We start from the raw sequence: 15,043 nt of genomic DNA on the forward strand, positions 1-15,043 counted from the left end.
ATTAAATTATAATAAAAAATTGAATTAAAAAATTACACAAAAAATGAGGAATTTTAGTAGTTAATTTGATACGAATATCGATATATTTTTGTTATGCATCAAGTACTGTATATTGATGTTTATTACTTAAAATTCAAGATTACAAGTAATTATGCATAAGTATAACTTATTAAAGCTCGATGTTTGAATTCGTATAAATAACTGCAAATAAACATAATCAAATAGATGATGAACATCTCATTTTAAAATATAAAAAATATAAAATATAATTTTAGAATAATTATCAAGTTCCAATAAAAAAAAAATTATTATCTTTATAAAAAAAATTATATTACTAAACCAAATATAAATTATTTCGTTATTGTACATAAATTAAATTATAAAAAAAATGAATTAAAAAATTACACAAAAAAATGAGAAATTTCAAATAGTTAATTTGATACTAATATCGATATATTTTTGTCAAATTCTTATGATATCTTCAAACATATATTTTATTAAAAAATAAAAATATCATCGCTTTCTCAAAATCACATAAAGTTATATTATAACATCGACTGAGATAAAGAATAAAATGAAATATCAAAATCACGATATATCTCGCTACTTTTGCGCGAGGACGCTTCTAGTTGTTTAATAAATAAAGAAGACCATTGACACAATAGTAATATAGGTGGTTTGGAAAATCATTAATTGACCCAAACATCTATATTATATTATAAAGCATTTGACAAAAACTATTAAAAACAATTTTTTATATACGAAATATTGTTTATTGATGCATATTACTTAAAATTTAAGATTATATGTAAATTGTGCATAAGTACAACTTATTAAAGCTTCACACTTGAATTCGTCTAATTAACTGCAGATAAACATAATCAAATATTGGATAAAYATCTCATTTTAAATATAAAAAATATAAAATATAATTAGAATCATCATTGACAACTAACAGAATACTTAGTTATTATATTTATAAAAAATTATATTATTAAACTTAAATTAAATTTTTTTGTTACTAAACATAAATTAAATTATAATTGAAAAAAATTTAATTAAGGAAATTACACCAAAACACAAGAACTTTTAGAAAGATTAAGTTAATGTTGATATCGATATTTTTTTTCAAAATTTTATAATATTTTTTAATTTATATTTTATTTAAAAATAAAAACATTATCACTTTCTCAAAACCATACAAACCAATGCTTACTTAAAATTCAAGATTACTAGTCTATTATGCAAAAGTACAACTTATTAAAGCTCGATATTTGAATTCGTATAATTAATTGCGTAATAGAGAATAAACATCTTATTTTAAAATATAAAAAATCTAAAATATAATTAGAATAATTATCGAGTTCTAACAAAATAATTAATGATTTTCTTTATAAAAAAATTATATTATTAAACCAAATATAAATTACTTCGTTATTGTACCTAAATTAAATTATAATAAAAATTGAATTAAAAAATTACACAAAACATGAGGAATTTTAAATAGTTAATTTGATACGAATATCGATATATTTTTGTTATGCATAAATTACTGTATATTGATGCATATTACTTAAAAATCAAGATTACAAGTAAATTATGCATAAATACAACTTATTAAAGCTCGATGTTTAAATTCGTATAACTAACTGAGGATAAATATAATCAAACAGAGGATAAATATTTCTCTTTAAAATATAAACAATCTAAAATATAATTAGAATAATTATCGAGTTCTAACAAAATAAATAATTATTATCTTTATAAGAAAATTATATTATCAAACCAAATATAAATACTTCGTTATTGTACCCAAATTAAATTATAAAAAAATGAATTAAAAATTACACAAAAATGAGGAATTTTAAATAGTTAATTTGATACTAATATTGATATATTTTTGTCAAATTTTTATGACAGTTTCAAACTAATATTTTATTCAAAAATAAAAACATTATCGCTTTCTCAAAATCACATAAGACCATATTATAACATCGACTGAGATAAAAAATAAAAATAAAATATTAAAATCAAAATGTATCTCGTTACATTGTGCGAATATCCTTCTAGTATATCTACAAGTCGTAAAGCTGAATTCCAAAATCATATTTGTTGGTTTGTTTTATTTGGTGTAAGATCATTAATTGATCATGCAACGCTATTATGTAGTATGTACGGTGTTGGCTCCATGAATATATGTGGCTTATTTGGGTCCATTTATTAGTAGGATGGAATTTATTACAAATTGACCAACACATATATCTACAACTACTTGTAATTAAAGTAGCTTGGAAGCCTTCAAACACGCAACTGTTATACATATATACACATATATAACCTTCATTGGTTAATGACTGCAAACAACCATCTTATTGTTGAAATTTTGATAAATTTAAGCCATGATTTGGTTTTACTTTATCATTATTATTATGCTCTTGCTATGCCCAAACACTCCAATTCTTGCCACTTGTTCTTCTATTGGCAACCAATTGGCAGCAGCAACAGCAACTGATGGTAATTATGGCGGCATCAACAAGTCATGTTTTCACATGGAGAAACAAGCTCTTCTTCATTTCAAAGCTTCCCTTCAAGACCCCCTTGGCCAACTCTCTACATGGAGACCTGCAGAAGATGATGATTGCTGTCAATGGAGTGGAATCACCTGCAACAACCATACAGGTCATGTCACAAAGCTCCACCTGTCGTCCAATCCTTTTAAAGGTCTTGGAGGTGAGGTTAGCCCTTCATTGCTTCACTTAACCTACTTGAATCCTCTTGACCTTTCCAGAAATTGAAATTCTTTCAATGGAACCATTCCCAACTTCATTGCTTCCATGACTCGATTAACGTACCTTAACCTTGGTTCCAATTCTTTTAATGGAACCATTCCCAAGTCCATTGGTTCCTTGATCGAACTAAGGTACCTCGACCTTTCCTATAACTTCCTTATAGGAAACATTCCTCCGGAAATTGGAAACCTCACAAACTTAAGAAATCTTTCACTTGGACGTGGAGCCTATTATGCAATAGGTACGATGGTTGAAAACCTAGATTGGTTGTCTAATCTTTCTCATTTGCAACACCTTGATATGTATGGTGTTTCCCTAGCTAAAGCAAATCGTTGGGTAGATGTCATTCTAAGTCTCCCAAAACTATCATATTTAAGTTTGTCGAGATGTGACCTCTCAGAGGTCATATATCCATATTCTTCATTTGTCAACTCTTCATCTTCATCTATTGGATCTCTTCAACTCACACAAAACAGTCTCAACTCCTCCATGTATCGTTGGTTGTTCGCATTGACAAGCAATAGACTTGTCTCTCTTGATCTCTCTTACAACATGTTAGATGGGGTACCCAAATATCATGGTAATCTCTGTAGTTTGACATCTTTAAATCTCCATGGAAATTCAGCAGTCGTCAACTTTCCTGATTTCCTAAACAATTTGTCTGGATGCACATCGGTTACATTGCAAGAGTTGTATGCTTCGGGTAACCAATTTACAGGGTCATTGTCTGATGAGATTCAAAAGTTCTCATCCCTAAAACGTTTAAAGCTTCCTTATAATCAATTAAATGGAACTATAAGCGAGAAAGTGTGGGAACTACACAAGCTTGAATATCTAGACATTTCTTCCAATTCTCTTAGAGGTGTTACATCTGAAAACATTGGGAATTCAAAGCTTTGGCATTTAGATCTTTCGAACAACCCACTTGAAGTGATTCCTTCTCAAGGTCACGTGTTGAACATATCTTATGTAGAGTATATGGACTTGAGAAATTGCAAGCTAGGGCCCGTCTTTCCCAAATGGATCCAAGCACACAAAAACCTTACCACTCTTAACATCGCTAATACTAGAATTTCAGACACAATTCCTGCGGAGTTTTGGAAGACATGGCCTTCACGATTGACATATTTGAATCTCTCTTCCAACAACATCAGTGGGGAAGTATCTGATTTATCATCAAATTTTGGCCTCTATTCAGAAATAGATTTAAGTTCCAATAACTTACATGGGCCAATTCAGAATGTTCCACCCACTTTGATACTCTTAAATCTTTCCAAAAACATATTCTATGGTGGAATCTCCTTCTTATGCCAAGTTGTTGACGGGTTCTTATCATTTCTTGACCTCTCTCAGAACTTTTTAACGGGACAACTTCCTGATTGTTTGTCGCATTTCAAAGAACTAGAAGTTCTTAATCTAGGACACAACAATCTTTCTGGAAAGATTCCTGCTTCTATAGGACATTTGGTTCAACTCATGGTATTGCATTTATACAACAATAGCTTATCGGGAGAATTGCCTTCGGCTTTGAAGAATTGCACCAAGTTAAATTAGCTGAATTTAGGGGCCAACAATTTTTTTGGTAATGTGCCTGTTTGGATCGGGGGAAAACTTAACAAACTTGTATGCTATCAGCGTAAGATCAAACAACTTCTTCGGACCCATTCCTTTACAACTATGTCATCTCCAGAACCTTCAAATCTTAGACTTGTCAATCAACAACCTCAATGGAACCATCCCAACATGTGTCAATAATTTGAATGTCATGGTTCATGGAATGTCCTTGCCGAGACAGAACATACATTGGTACAAAATAGGTCGTTATGATATGTTTAGAAGTTATGATGACAACGCGATGATCAAGTGGCAAGGAAATGAACATGAATTCACCAATAATCTGGGATTATTAACGAGTATTGATTTGTCAAGCAACAATTTAGAAGGGCAAATTCCAAATGAGTTAACTGATCTTCATGAATTGCTTGCACTAGACTTGTCAAAGAATGCTCTACTTGGAGAGATTCCAACAAAAATTGGTGAGATGAAAAAACTTTTAACTTTGGATTTATCTAGAAATAGTTTTTCAGGAGAGATACCATGTCTCAGATGACTTCATTAAATTACCTAGACATGTCGCATAATAGCTTGTCGGGGAGAATTCCATCTAGCACTCAACTCCAGTCCTTTGAACCTTCAAGGTACGTCGGAAATGCAGGATTATGTGGACCTCCTCTTACCAAAAATTGTCCCGGAGAGGTAGTACGACCTGTTGCAAGTAAAAATGAGAATGGTGAGGAAGGCAAAGATGAACTTGAGAGATGGTTTTATATTGGTGCGAGCATTGGTTTTGGTACTGGATTTTGGATAGCATGTGGCGTTTTACTTGTCAATCGTCGTGGGCGACATGCTTTTTTTCCCTTTGTTGATTTCTGGAAGGATTGGGTGTACGTGAAGGTGGTGGTGTTCTTTCGAAAATTGCAAAGGGTTGAACATGCATAGTGATATAGTGGTCTATATTTCGTTCTTCTTCTGATTTTGTTTCCATCTGATTATTGTTGTTACTTTGTGCTAGAGATATGTTTAGTACTTGTATTTGGTATGGGTTTAAGTCCCAATGATGAATAAAATTGCCACCAAACACCATGGGTGGCCATTTCCCTGTTGTGTGAGGAATAGGATATAGGGCACCCTTCAAGGGAGAAATATTCATGGGTACATAGATTAAAACATCATGAGTTGTTAAAAACCAGATATTTGATGCAACTGAACTAGGTGATGTTATAGTTTCAGACGTTGAAAAAAACACATTTCAAGATGGTGGTGTTGGTTCAAATATTGGAGAGGCTTGCACATAAATAGTGGTCTGTATTTCGTTCTTCTGTTTAACTTGTTGTTTCGGATTATATTTACGTTGTTTTCAACTACTTAGTTCTTCTTGTTATTTTGGTGTTGGAGATAAGTATATATTTGTATTTGGTAGGTGTTTTACGTCTGGAGTATCAGCCATTGCAATATCTATTGGATATTAGTGATGGGAGAGAAGTTGAATCCAGCAAGATTACTATTGGATAGCAATAGCATAATCAACACACATACAAATGATATTTCCTATAAAATCCACTTGTAAAAGTTTGAAATGGGTTTAGGTAAGCCTAGGGCCAAGATCTTGACCCTTCCACCTTCACTCGTCCCATTTGCTGCCATTAACAAACTTCACACCAAGGTTCTTTCATATTCAATATCTAATTTCTTGTTGTTCCAAGTCCTAAACATATATCTTGGTGGATCTGAGTTTGTACCATCAATTTTTGATCTCATCGCCATCGAAGCTAACAACTGTTCGGTTCCTTCACAAATCTCGTTTGTGTTCGATTGTAAAATCATATGTAAGAATATGGGTTGCATTTGAGGCCTAATTAGCACAACACAGCAGTGGTGTTCTACCCACTGTTGGCATGGTTGCCCGATCTGGCAGCCATTAGTCTGCGATTTTAACCCCTCACTCTGCCAATTCACTTACAAAACGACACTAATCAATAGGTGACTGTAAATTAGGTATGAAAATGGTACCTCGATTCGACGATTGGAGGTCGAAAACTTGGGATTCGTTCGCTGCTAATATAATGAATGCTATATGGATGCGTGGTTGATTGGGAATTTCAGAACCATGTAAAAGCCCACTGTGTAAGAAAGTATCCGACCTTTTTACACAGTTCCAAAACAGTGTAAAAAGATGATAAAAATTGTGTAAAAATGGCTCATTTTTTCTCCAAACTAATCAACACACTTCAACGAATCTAGCCTGTTGCAATGATAAAAGTCGCCGCTAAAGATCCAAATTCCGTCGCTATGTCTTTGCGACGACCGTTGTCGCTATGGATCTGTTAGTTCGTAGCTCCCTATGGTACTAAAACAATATCATCTAGTTAGCATGTTCTTTTTTTAATCATTTTTCAACTAGCATATCATCTAGTTTTATTAAACGTTCATTAGCTAGTTTGTCAAATATAGCGTTAATAAGTGTTTTCACTCTCTTGACTACTGGGACGGAAGAGGGTTATTTAATACTTCATATTCATGATATGGAATCCTAATACGTGGCAGGGCTATTTTTATATCTGTTTTTTTTTTTTTTTTGACTTAATAATGACACGTAATTCTAAATATATAGCGTGGCTTTTTAAGTATCTACGTAAACTTTTTTTTTTTTTTTTTTTTGCCACATCATCTAAAAGCAACTGGTTACGTGTTGTCTACTTATTTGAAGAGGTAATCAAGACCTTTAAATAAATAAAATGTTTATTTGCGAACCTAAAATGATAATTTAAAAAGTTAATTCCCCAAAATAGAAACTTAAGTGAGACAATGTTGATTCCATTTTGATACAATTTTCATAAGAAAAACCATATTACTACGATAATGATGAGTTATTTGTCCAAGTCTTCTTCAACCATGTTTCTTTTTGTATCTCGTTTTTCATTTATATACATAATAACGTGTTGTGTACAATGCACTTTTAATTGGCAGTTGAATGTATATTCTGTAATTAATAAAATAATTAAAAGAAGCTCTTTAATTAAAATTTTAATCAAATAAATCTAAACAAATTTTTAGCATCTATTAGAGATTAGTATTAAAAACAATAAAACATCAATTCCAGTTAGTAAACATATAAGCTCGTTTTATTTCAATTAGGTAACATAGTTTTAATAACCTAATTGACACTACAATAAAATCGGGTTTATAGGACATTTCCAATTTCTAAGCGTCTTAATAGACCTCTTTATAAAACTTAGTTTGTAGGACCAAAAAAATAAAGCGTCTTATATAAAGGCGTTGTAATAAGTTTATATGATGTTTTTTGACGTCGTAATAAGTTTTTTAGGATACTTTTAATATAAAGCGTTCTATTAGCAACTTTATAGGACACTATTTGAAAAATTGTTTTATAAAAACAATAGTCCTATAAAAAATTGAGTTTATAGGACACTTTTTCAAAAGTGTCCTATAAAGTTATTAATGGGACACTTTTGTCTTAAAAAACTTGTTAAAACGCCCAAAAGCGTCATATAAACTTATTACAACACCTTTAGATATGACGCTTTGTATTTTGGTCCTATAAAGCAGTCTATTGGGACGCTTAGAGATTGGAGGTGTCCTGTAAAGCCAATTTTGTTGTAGTGTGAAATCAAACGTGTTATTTCACCAGCTAGATTGAAATCCCCAACCAATTACGTGTTTTAAAATTCAATTGACAAACCATCATTTCAACAATCAAATGAGTTGTCAATTCAACGAAGATAAATATCGAATAAGACACTGTACATATAGAAAAAGCATCCACAAAATAGTGTGTTGGTCCTTTTTTTTCTTTCTTCTTTTAATGTATCGGGCCTCTGTTGACCGTTCTCCTTGTGAGCCCAACCCTTCTAACACGACTTGACCAAAAAAAAATTCATATTACTTTATTAAGAGCAACTCTAACAGCTGTGTTATATTTTTTCTTTAAAAAAATTAACATACATTCACTAAAATATTTATTTCTAAACTATTCTATTTTAGACAATTTAACATTTATTATATTATTAAAATATTTAATAAAATATTATTTTTTTTCCGTTTTAATCTTTAATTTCAATATCTTTTTGATGTTTTAACAACCCCTAAATTACTAAATTACCCTTGTTTAGGTTTTCTTTTTCTTTTTTTCATACGCTGACCACGAATGACAAACCCTCGAAGTGTTTGCTACGCGTTTCTTTTTCTGTATATGGGGTTCCACTCATGTCCCCATCGATCCATCATCACGTCACTTCACTCCTCCTCAAAGCTTCACCGGTAATTTATTTGAATAATGTTTTAAATAAAACTTTTTTAAAAATCATTTAAAAGGATATATGTGTCATTTGTTGTATATAAATAATATATGAAAATTCATTTATTTCTATAAAGATCATTTAATGCATTTAACTAAGTCTTTATTCATGATTTTTTTTTATAATTTTTGTGATTTAAACATGAATAAAATTTCATTTTTTTCATTTTTTATTTTCTATAACATTTAAAATAAGTGTGATTTAACTGTTCATTTAAAATATTTATTTTTATTGAATTAGTTTATTTAAGGATTTTTTATAATTTTCATCAAAAATCATATGTGATACCTACAATTAATAGAATTTTTTTTCAAAAAAAGAATCACTAATTTTCGCCAATGTATTATATGTGATATCAATTACAGTGGAAAATTATATATGATACTGATTATCTACAACATTATATATGATTATGTATAAATTACGAATTACGTTTTCTCCATGTGATTTTATAGATTTTAAATGTGTTTTTGCTACACTACACATCACATGTGATTTTGTTTTCATTATCTTTCTTTTTTTAATGTTTAATTTGAATAATTGTTTTTTCAAACTTTAAATCACATATGATTAGAAAAACATTTAAAAATAATAATTAATTGTGAATCACATGAGATTTAACGAAAATTGTAATTATTTTTAAATAAAAAATGAATTCTTTAGATGAAAGTTAAATATGCTTATTTTAATTGTATTAAATATAATTTTTTTAAATAAAATTTTAACTATATAGAATCATAAATATGGTAAAAGTAAAATCTTAAATAAATGTCTTAGGGGTCGTTTACCAAACATTTATCCGGTAAGTGCTTACTTGTAAAATTTAACACTATTATTTACTTACCGGATAAGATTTTAGTCCACCAAAACAATATCATATGCAATAATTTACTCCGTAAGCGCTTACCGTGGTAAGAGTAGTCGCTCTCACTTACCAGGTAAGACTCTTGTTTCTTGTCTCTCACTTACCCGGTAAGATTTTTGATCATTACCATATTCATCCCGTAAAGTAATGTAACTTCATGTTCACTTACCCGAGTAAGCGTTTGGTAAACGGCCCCTTAAATAACTTATATATAACCAAATTACATTTATGTCCTTATTTATTTAGTTCTAAAATTAAGTATTTAAGATATTATTTAATTAAATATATGGTCCATATTCATTATGATATGGGTCGGTTTATTCCATCATCTGTAATTATCATTCTAAGACTTGAAGTCAAACTCATGGCATATGTCACGTTATGTCATGTTGGCTTAGTTTGGTCCATTTATTAGTAGCATGGAAATCTCCATTATATAAACCTTGTTTGGTGCATGCAAATAACCATCTCATTACAGAAATTAAACCACCATTTATATTTTGATAAACTAAGCTATGATTTGGTTTTACTTTATTATTCTTCTCTTGCTACGCCCAAACGCTATAAGTGTTGCCGCTTCTCTTGGCAACCAGTTGGTAGCAGTTGCAGAAGGTGGCGGAGATGCTGTCATCAAGTGCTTCCATAAGGAGAAACAAGCTCTTCTTCATTTCAAAGCTTCCCTGCAAGACCCCCTTGGCCAACTCTCTACATGGAGACTCGAAGACGATGATTGCTGTAAATGGAGTGGAGTCACCTGCAACAACCAGACACGTCATGTAACAAAGATCGACCTGTCATCCAATCCTTTAACAGGTCTTCGAGGTCTTGGAGGTGAGGTCAGCCCTTCATTGCTTAACTTAAGCTACTTGAATCATCTTGACCTTTCCTCCAACTCTTTTCATGGACCTATTCTTAATTTCATTGGTTCCATGACTYGATTATCGTACCTTAATCTTTTTTACAAYTCTTTTCATGGAACCATTCCCAACTCCATTGGTTCCATGACTCGGTTATCGTACCTTGACCTTTCTCTCAATTCTTTTAATGGAACCATTCCCACGTCCATCGGTTCCTTGACCAAATTAAGGTACCTTGGCCTTTCAGACAACTCACTTCATGGAACTATTCCTCCAGAACTTGGGAAACTCACAAACTTGCAATATCTTTCACTTGAACAACTTGCAAGATGTAGCGTTGAAAACCTAGATTGGTTGTCTAATCTTTCTCGTTTGGAATACCTTCATATGGATGAGATTTCCCTAGCCAAAGCAAATCACTGGGTAGATATCATTCTAAGTCTCCCGAAACTAACAAGTTTAAGTTTACAGAGATGTAACCTTTCAGAGGTCGTGTATCCGTGTTCATCATTTGTCAATGCTTCTTCTTCATCTATTGGATTTCTTGGACTCGGAAGTAACAATCTCAACTCATCTATGTATCGCTGGTTGTTCCCATTAACAAGCAATAAACTTCTCTTTCTTGACCTCTCTAACAACATGTTAGATGAGATACCCAAATATCTTGGAAATCTTTGTARTTTGACATACTTAAATCTCTACAAAAATCCTGTAGTCGTCACATTTGCTGATTTTCTAAACAATTTGTCTGGATGCACAACGGTTACATTGCAAGTGTTGGATGCATCGTATAACCAGCTTGCAGGGCCATTGTCCGATGAGATACAAAAGTTTTCATACCTACAAAATCTGATCCTATCTAATAATCACTTAAACGGGACTATGAGTGGAAAAGTGTGGGAACTACCCAATCTTCAAGTTCTAGATGTTTCTTCCAATTCTCTTRCTATCTCTCAAAACATTGAAAAGTCGAAGCTTGGGTATACAGATCTTTCAAACAACTCGCTTCAAGTGGTTCCTTCCAAAGATCATATATTAGTCCATTCCTACACCGAGCGTATTTATTTAAGCGGTTGCAAGGTAGGGCCTCTCTTCCCCAAATGGCTTCAAACCTACAAAAAACTTACCATTCTTAATGTCGCCAATGCTAGAATTTCAGACACGATTCCTGCGGAGTTTTGGAAGACATGGCCTTCACGATTGACTAATCTGAATCTCTCTTCCAACAACATCAGTGGGAGAGTACTAGATTTATCATCGAATTTTGACCTCTATGCAACAATAGACTTGAGTTCCAACARCTTCTATGGGCCAATACCGAATGTTCCTCCCACTTTGSTATCGTTGAATCTTTCCAAAAACAAATTCTATGGTGGAATMTCCTTCTTATGCCAAATTGTTGACGGGTTCTTATCATTTCTTGACCTCTCCCACAACTCTTTAACTGGGCAACTTCCTGACTGTTTGTGGCATTTCAAACAACTGAAAGTTCTCAATCTAGGACAAAACAGTCTTTCTGGAAGGATTCCTGCTTCTATAGGATATTTGGTTCAACTTGAGGTGTTGCACTTATACAACAATAACTTCTCAGGAGAATTGCCTTTGGCTTTGAAGAACTGCACAAATCTAAATTTTATGTATTTGGGAGCCAACAAGTTTTTTGGTAATGTGCCAGATTGGATTGGGGAAAACTTAACACGATTGTATGCTCTTATCCTCAGATCAAACAACTTCTTCGGACCCATTCCTTTACAACTATGTCATCTTGTGAACCTTCAGATCCTAGACTTGTCAAGGAACAACCTCAATGGAACCATCCCATCATGCATTAAYAATTTGASTGCCATTGTTCARGGAAGATATTTGCAAAGCCGRAACATACGCCAGCCATTGGCTTACAAAGCTAATGCTACTTTACTTGACATTTTCTTTAACTATGTTGACAACGGGATGATTCAGTGGCAAGGAATTGAACGCGAATTCACCARCAATCTGGGATTGTTAGCGAGCATTGATTTGTCAAGCAACAACTTAACRGGAAAAATCCCAAATGAATTGGTCGATCTTCATGAACTGCTTGCACTGAATTTGTCGAAGAACACTCTACTTGGAGAGCTTCCAATAAAAATTGGCGAGATGAAAAATCTTTTAACTCTGGATTTATCTAGAAACAATTTTTCAGGAGCAATACCATCAAGCATGTCTCAAATGGCTTCATTAAATTACCTAGATATGTCGCATAACAATTTGTCAGGGAGAATTCCATCTAGCACTCAACTCCAGTCCTTTGAACCTTCAAAGTTCACAGGAAATGCAGGACTATGTGGACCTCCTCTTACAAAAAATTGTCCTGGAGATGTAGTACCACCTGTTGCAAGTAAAAATGAGAATGGTGAGGAAGGCATAGATGAACTTGAGAGATGGTTTTATATTGGTGGGGGCATTGGTTTTGGTACTGGATTTTGGATAGCATGTGGCGCTTTACTTGTCAATCGTCGTGGGAGACATGCTTTTTTTCCCTTTGTTGATTTCTGGAAGGATTGGGTGTACGTAAAGGTGGTGGTGTTCTTTCGAAAATTGCGAAGGGTTGAACACGCATAGTGATATAGTGGTCTATATTTCGTCTTATTGTTGCTACTTTGGTGCTAGAGATATGTTTAGTACTTGTATTTGGTATGGGTTTAAGTCCCAATCATGAATAAAATTGCCACCGAACACCATGGGTGGCCATTTCCCTGTTGTGTGAGGAATAGGATATAGGGCACCCTTTAAGGGAGAAATATTCGTGAGTACATAGATTAAAACATCATGAGTTGTTAAAAAACAGATATTTGATGCAAATTGGTGATGTTATAGTTTCAGACGTTGGAAAAAAAAACACATTTCAAGATTCAGAAATTGCATGAACATTAACCGACTCTAGAGCTCGCAAAATAGAAGGCAAATAAGAAGAAAAAACCGTTGCAAAATGAAATACCATTTAGAGAAAAACAATTCTAATACAAAACCTCAACTTGGAAGGTGATGTAGGAAAAAGAACACCATTCGGGGAAAAAATAAAACAAACTCCCCTCTATATTTGAAGGTTATTCGGATGAGAAAGAACGCCTTCGGGAATCAGGATTAATTCTCAACCTTATTGTAACTCAAACATATATGTGTGTGTTATTTCATCACATGAAACCAAACACAATTTTCGCATACATGTTATTTCACCCCATTAAATCAAACATAATTTTGAAAAACAATAAACCACAAATCTATTGAATGTTTTCAAATTTTAAGTTCTGCTAAAAAGATGAACAATTTTGATTTCATCACAAGAAAATACAAAATCATCACAAAACAGTCTCTTCTTACTTCATCAAGCATTGGGAATGGATCAAAACAACCAAATATCTCGAGGCTTCAATTTCTCCCCAAATTTGGCCAATTTCGCAAGTAATCAAACATTCAAACTAAAACCCCTACACAAAGTATATACCTAATCTGTCGATAAACCCGATATAACAATCAAAGAATCTCGATGGGAAATCCCACAGTTGCTTGAGAAATCAACGGTTCTAATCAAAACACAATCTACAGGCATGAGAATGGGCGGGGATTGGACAAGAAACCTGTCCCAGTCCCTGATCCCTCATATCCGTTTCCATCCCCGTCCCTGCCGAGGAATATTATCACGTCCCCATCCTTGGCCTCAACGGCAACAAGAAACGGGGAGACGAAGATTTTTCACTGCCTGACTAAGTTATTTTAAATCAAATATAAGAGATACCACACATATTTAAGTCTTGCATATTTCCAATAAACTAAAATGGAAAAGTTTAAATTTAATACAAAAAATCACGATATCATATAATAATTAATAACTTAAAATTAAAAGAAATTCAACTTGATCTAGAAAATCTTAATGTTACACGTATCAAAACATATCGAATAACATCTAAACATATTAAGTAATTGTATTTTGACTTGATATCCAAAATATTGTATATTAACATTAAAAAAAATAACATTTTTAGATTCTAAATCTAAGTAGTAAATAGTAAACTATGAATTACCAATTTCATTGAAATAAATAATATATATTTAATTTATTAATTATATATATCACGGATACAATGCGCCTTCCATATCCCCCGGTTTGAGACAAACGGGATTCCCATCTCTGTCCTTATCCCCGGTTTAGCGGAGAATCATCGTCGCCGACTGAGGCGGGTAGACTGGGTTCCCTGACCCGTCATGGTCCATTCTCATGCCTAATAATTTACAAGGGTTAGTAACATAATCAAAACTATTTGCATACTTATCATGTAGATCTCGGAACGGATCAAACTTCTTCCTCTTTCGCCTCCGGTTTCCTGCTACATCCTTATCGTCCTCATCGTCGTCTTCCACCTCAAACTCGGAACGACAAATATCCTCAATTCAAACTAAACTGTAGTCGGTAATATGAAAGACTTCTTAGAATAAGTAACCTAAAACCTTAATGAAGAAGTTAGGGCTGGAAATTGAAATTGAAATTGATAGTCAAGTAACCTAAAACCTTAATGAAGAAGTTAGGGCTGGAAATTGAAATTGATAGTCAAGTAACCTGGTGGAAATCGCTGTGATTGAGGTGGAGTTACTGAGTTGCGAAGCGCGGGTGGAGTTGAT

At 32.7% G+C, this 15,043-nt stretch overlaps 4 protein-coding genes across 4 annotated transcripts; all 4 read left to right on the forward strand.

The window, feature by feature from the left end:
• The first annotated feature begins 2,429 nt into the window (after positions 1-2,429).
• LOC112520943 (receptor-like protein EIX2) lies at positions 2,430-2,795 on the forward strand. The gene has a single exon (XM_025129569.1). The coding sequence runs from the start codon at positions 2,430-2,432 to the stop codon at positions 2,793-2,795; it is 366 nt and encodes a 121-aa protein (XP_024985337.1).
• Positions 2,796-2,834: 39 nt separating this feature from the next.
• LOC112520944 (receptor-like protein EIX1) lies at positions 2,835-4,343 on the forward strand. The gene has a single exon (XM_025129570.1). The coding sequence runs from the start codon at positions 2,835-2,837 to the stop codon at positions 4,341-4,343; it is 1,509 nt and encodes a 502-aa protein (XP_024985338.1).
• Positions 4,344-4,919: 576 nt separating this feature from the next.
• Positions 4,920-5,288, forward strand: LOC112520945 (receptor-like protein EIX2). The gene has a single exon (XM_025129571.1). It carries the CDS (start codon positions 4,920-4,922, stop codon positions 5,286-5,288), a length of 369 nt encoding a protein of 122 aa, XP_024985339.1.
• Positions 5,289-9,992: 4,704 nt separating this feature from the next.
• On the forward strand, positions 9,993-12,988 carry LOC112520946 (receptor-like protein EIX2). Its single transcript, XM_025129572.1, has 2 exons — positions 9,993-10,361; positions 12,109-12,988. Exons 1-2 carry the CDS (start codon positions 10,270-10,272, stop codon positions 12,986-12,988), a joined length of 972 nt encoding a protein of 323 aa, XP_024985340.1. The 5' UTR covers positions 9,993-10,269.
• Positions 12,989-15,043: the final 2,055 nt, after the last annotated feature.

Source organism: Cynara cardunculus (assembly GCF_001531365.2).
Source record: "Cynara cardunculus var. scolymus isolate 2C chromosome LG 11, CcrdV1, whole genome shotgun sequence".
NCBI lineage: Eukaryota > Viridiplantae > Streptophyta > Magnoliopsida > Asterales > Asteraceae > Cynara > Cynara cardunculus.

What these genes read in the sequence shown, in the direction of transcription:
- LOC112520943 (XM_025129569.1), top strand. Translation starts at nt 2,430, where the DNA reads ATGCTCTTGCTATGCCCAAACACTCCAATTCTTGCCACTTGTTCTTCT.
- LOC112520945 (XM_025129571.1), top strand. Translation starts at nt 4,920, where the DNA reads ATGTCGCATAATAGCTTGTCGGGGAGAATTCCATCTAGCACTCAACTC.
- LOC112520944 (XM_025129570.1), top strand. Translation starts at nt 2,835, where the DNA reads ATGACTCGATTAACGTACCTTAACCTTGGTTCCAATTCTTTTAATGGA.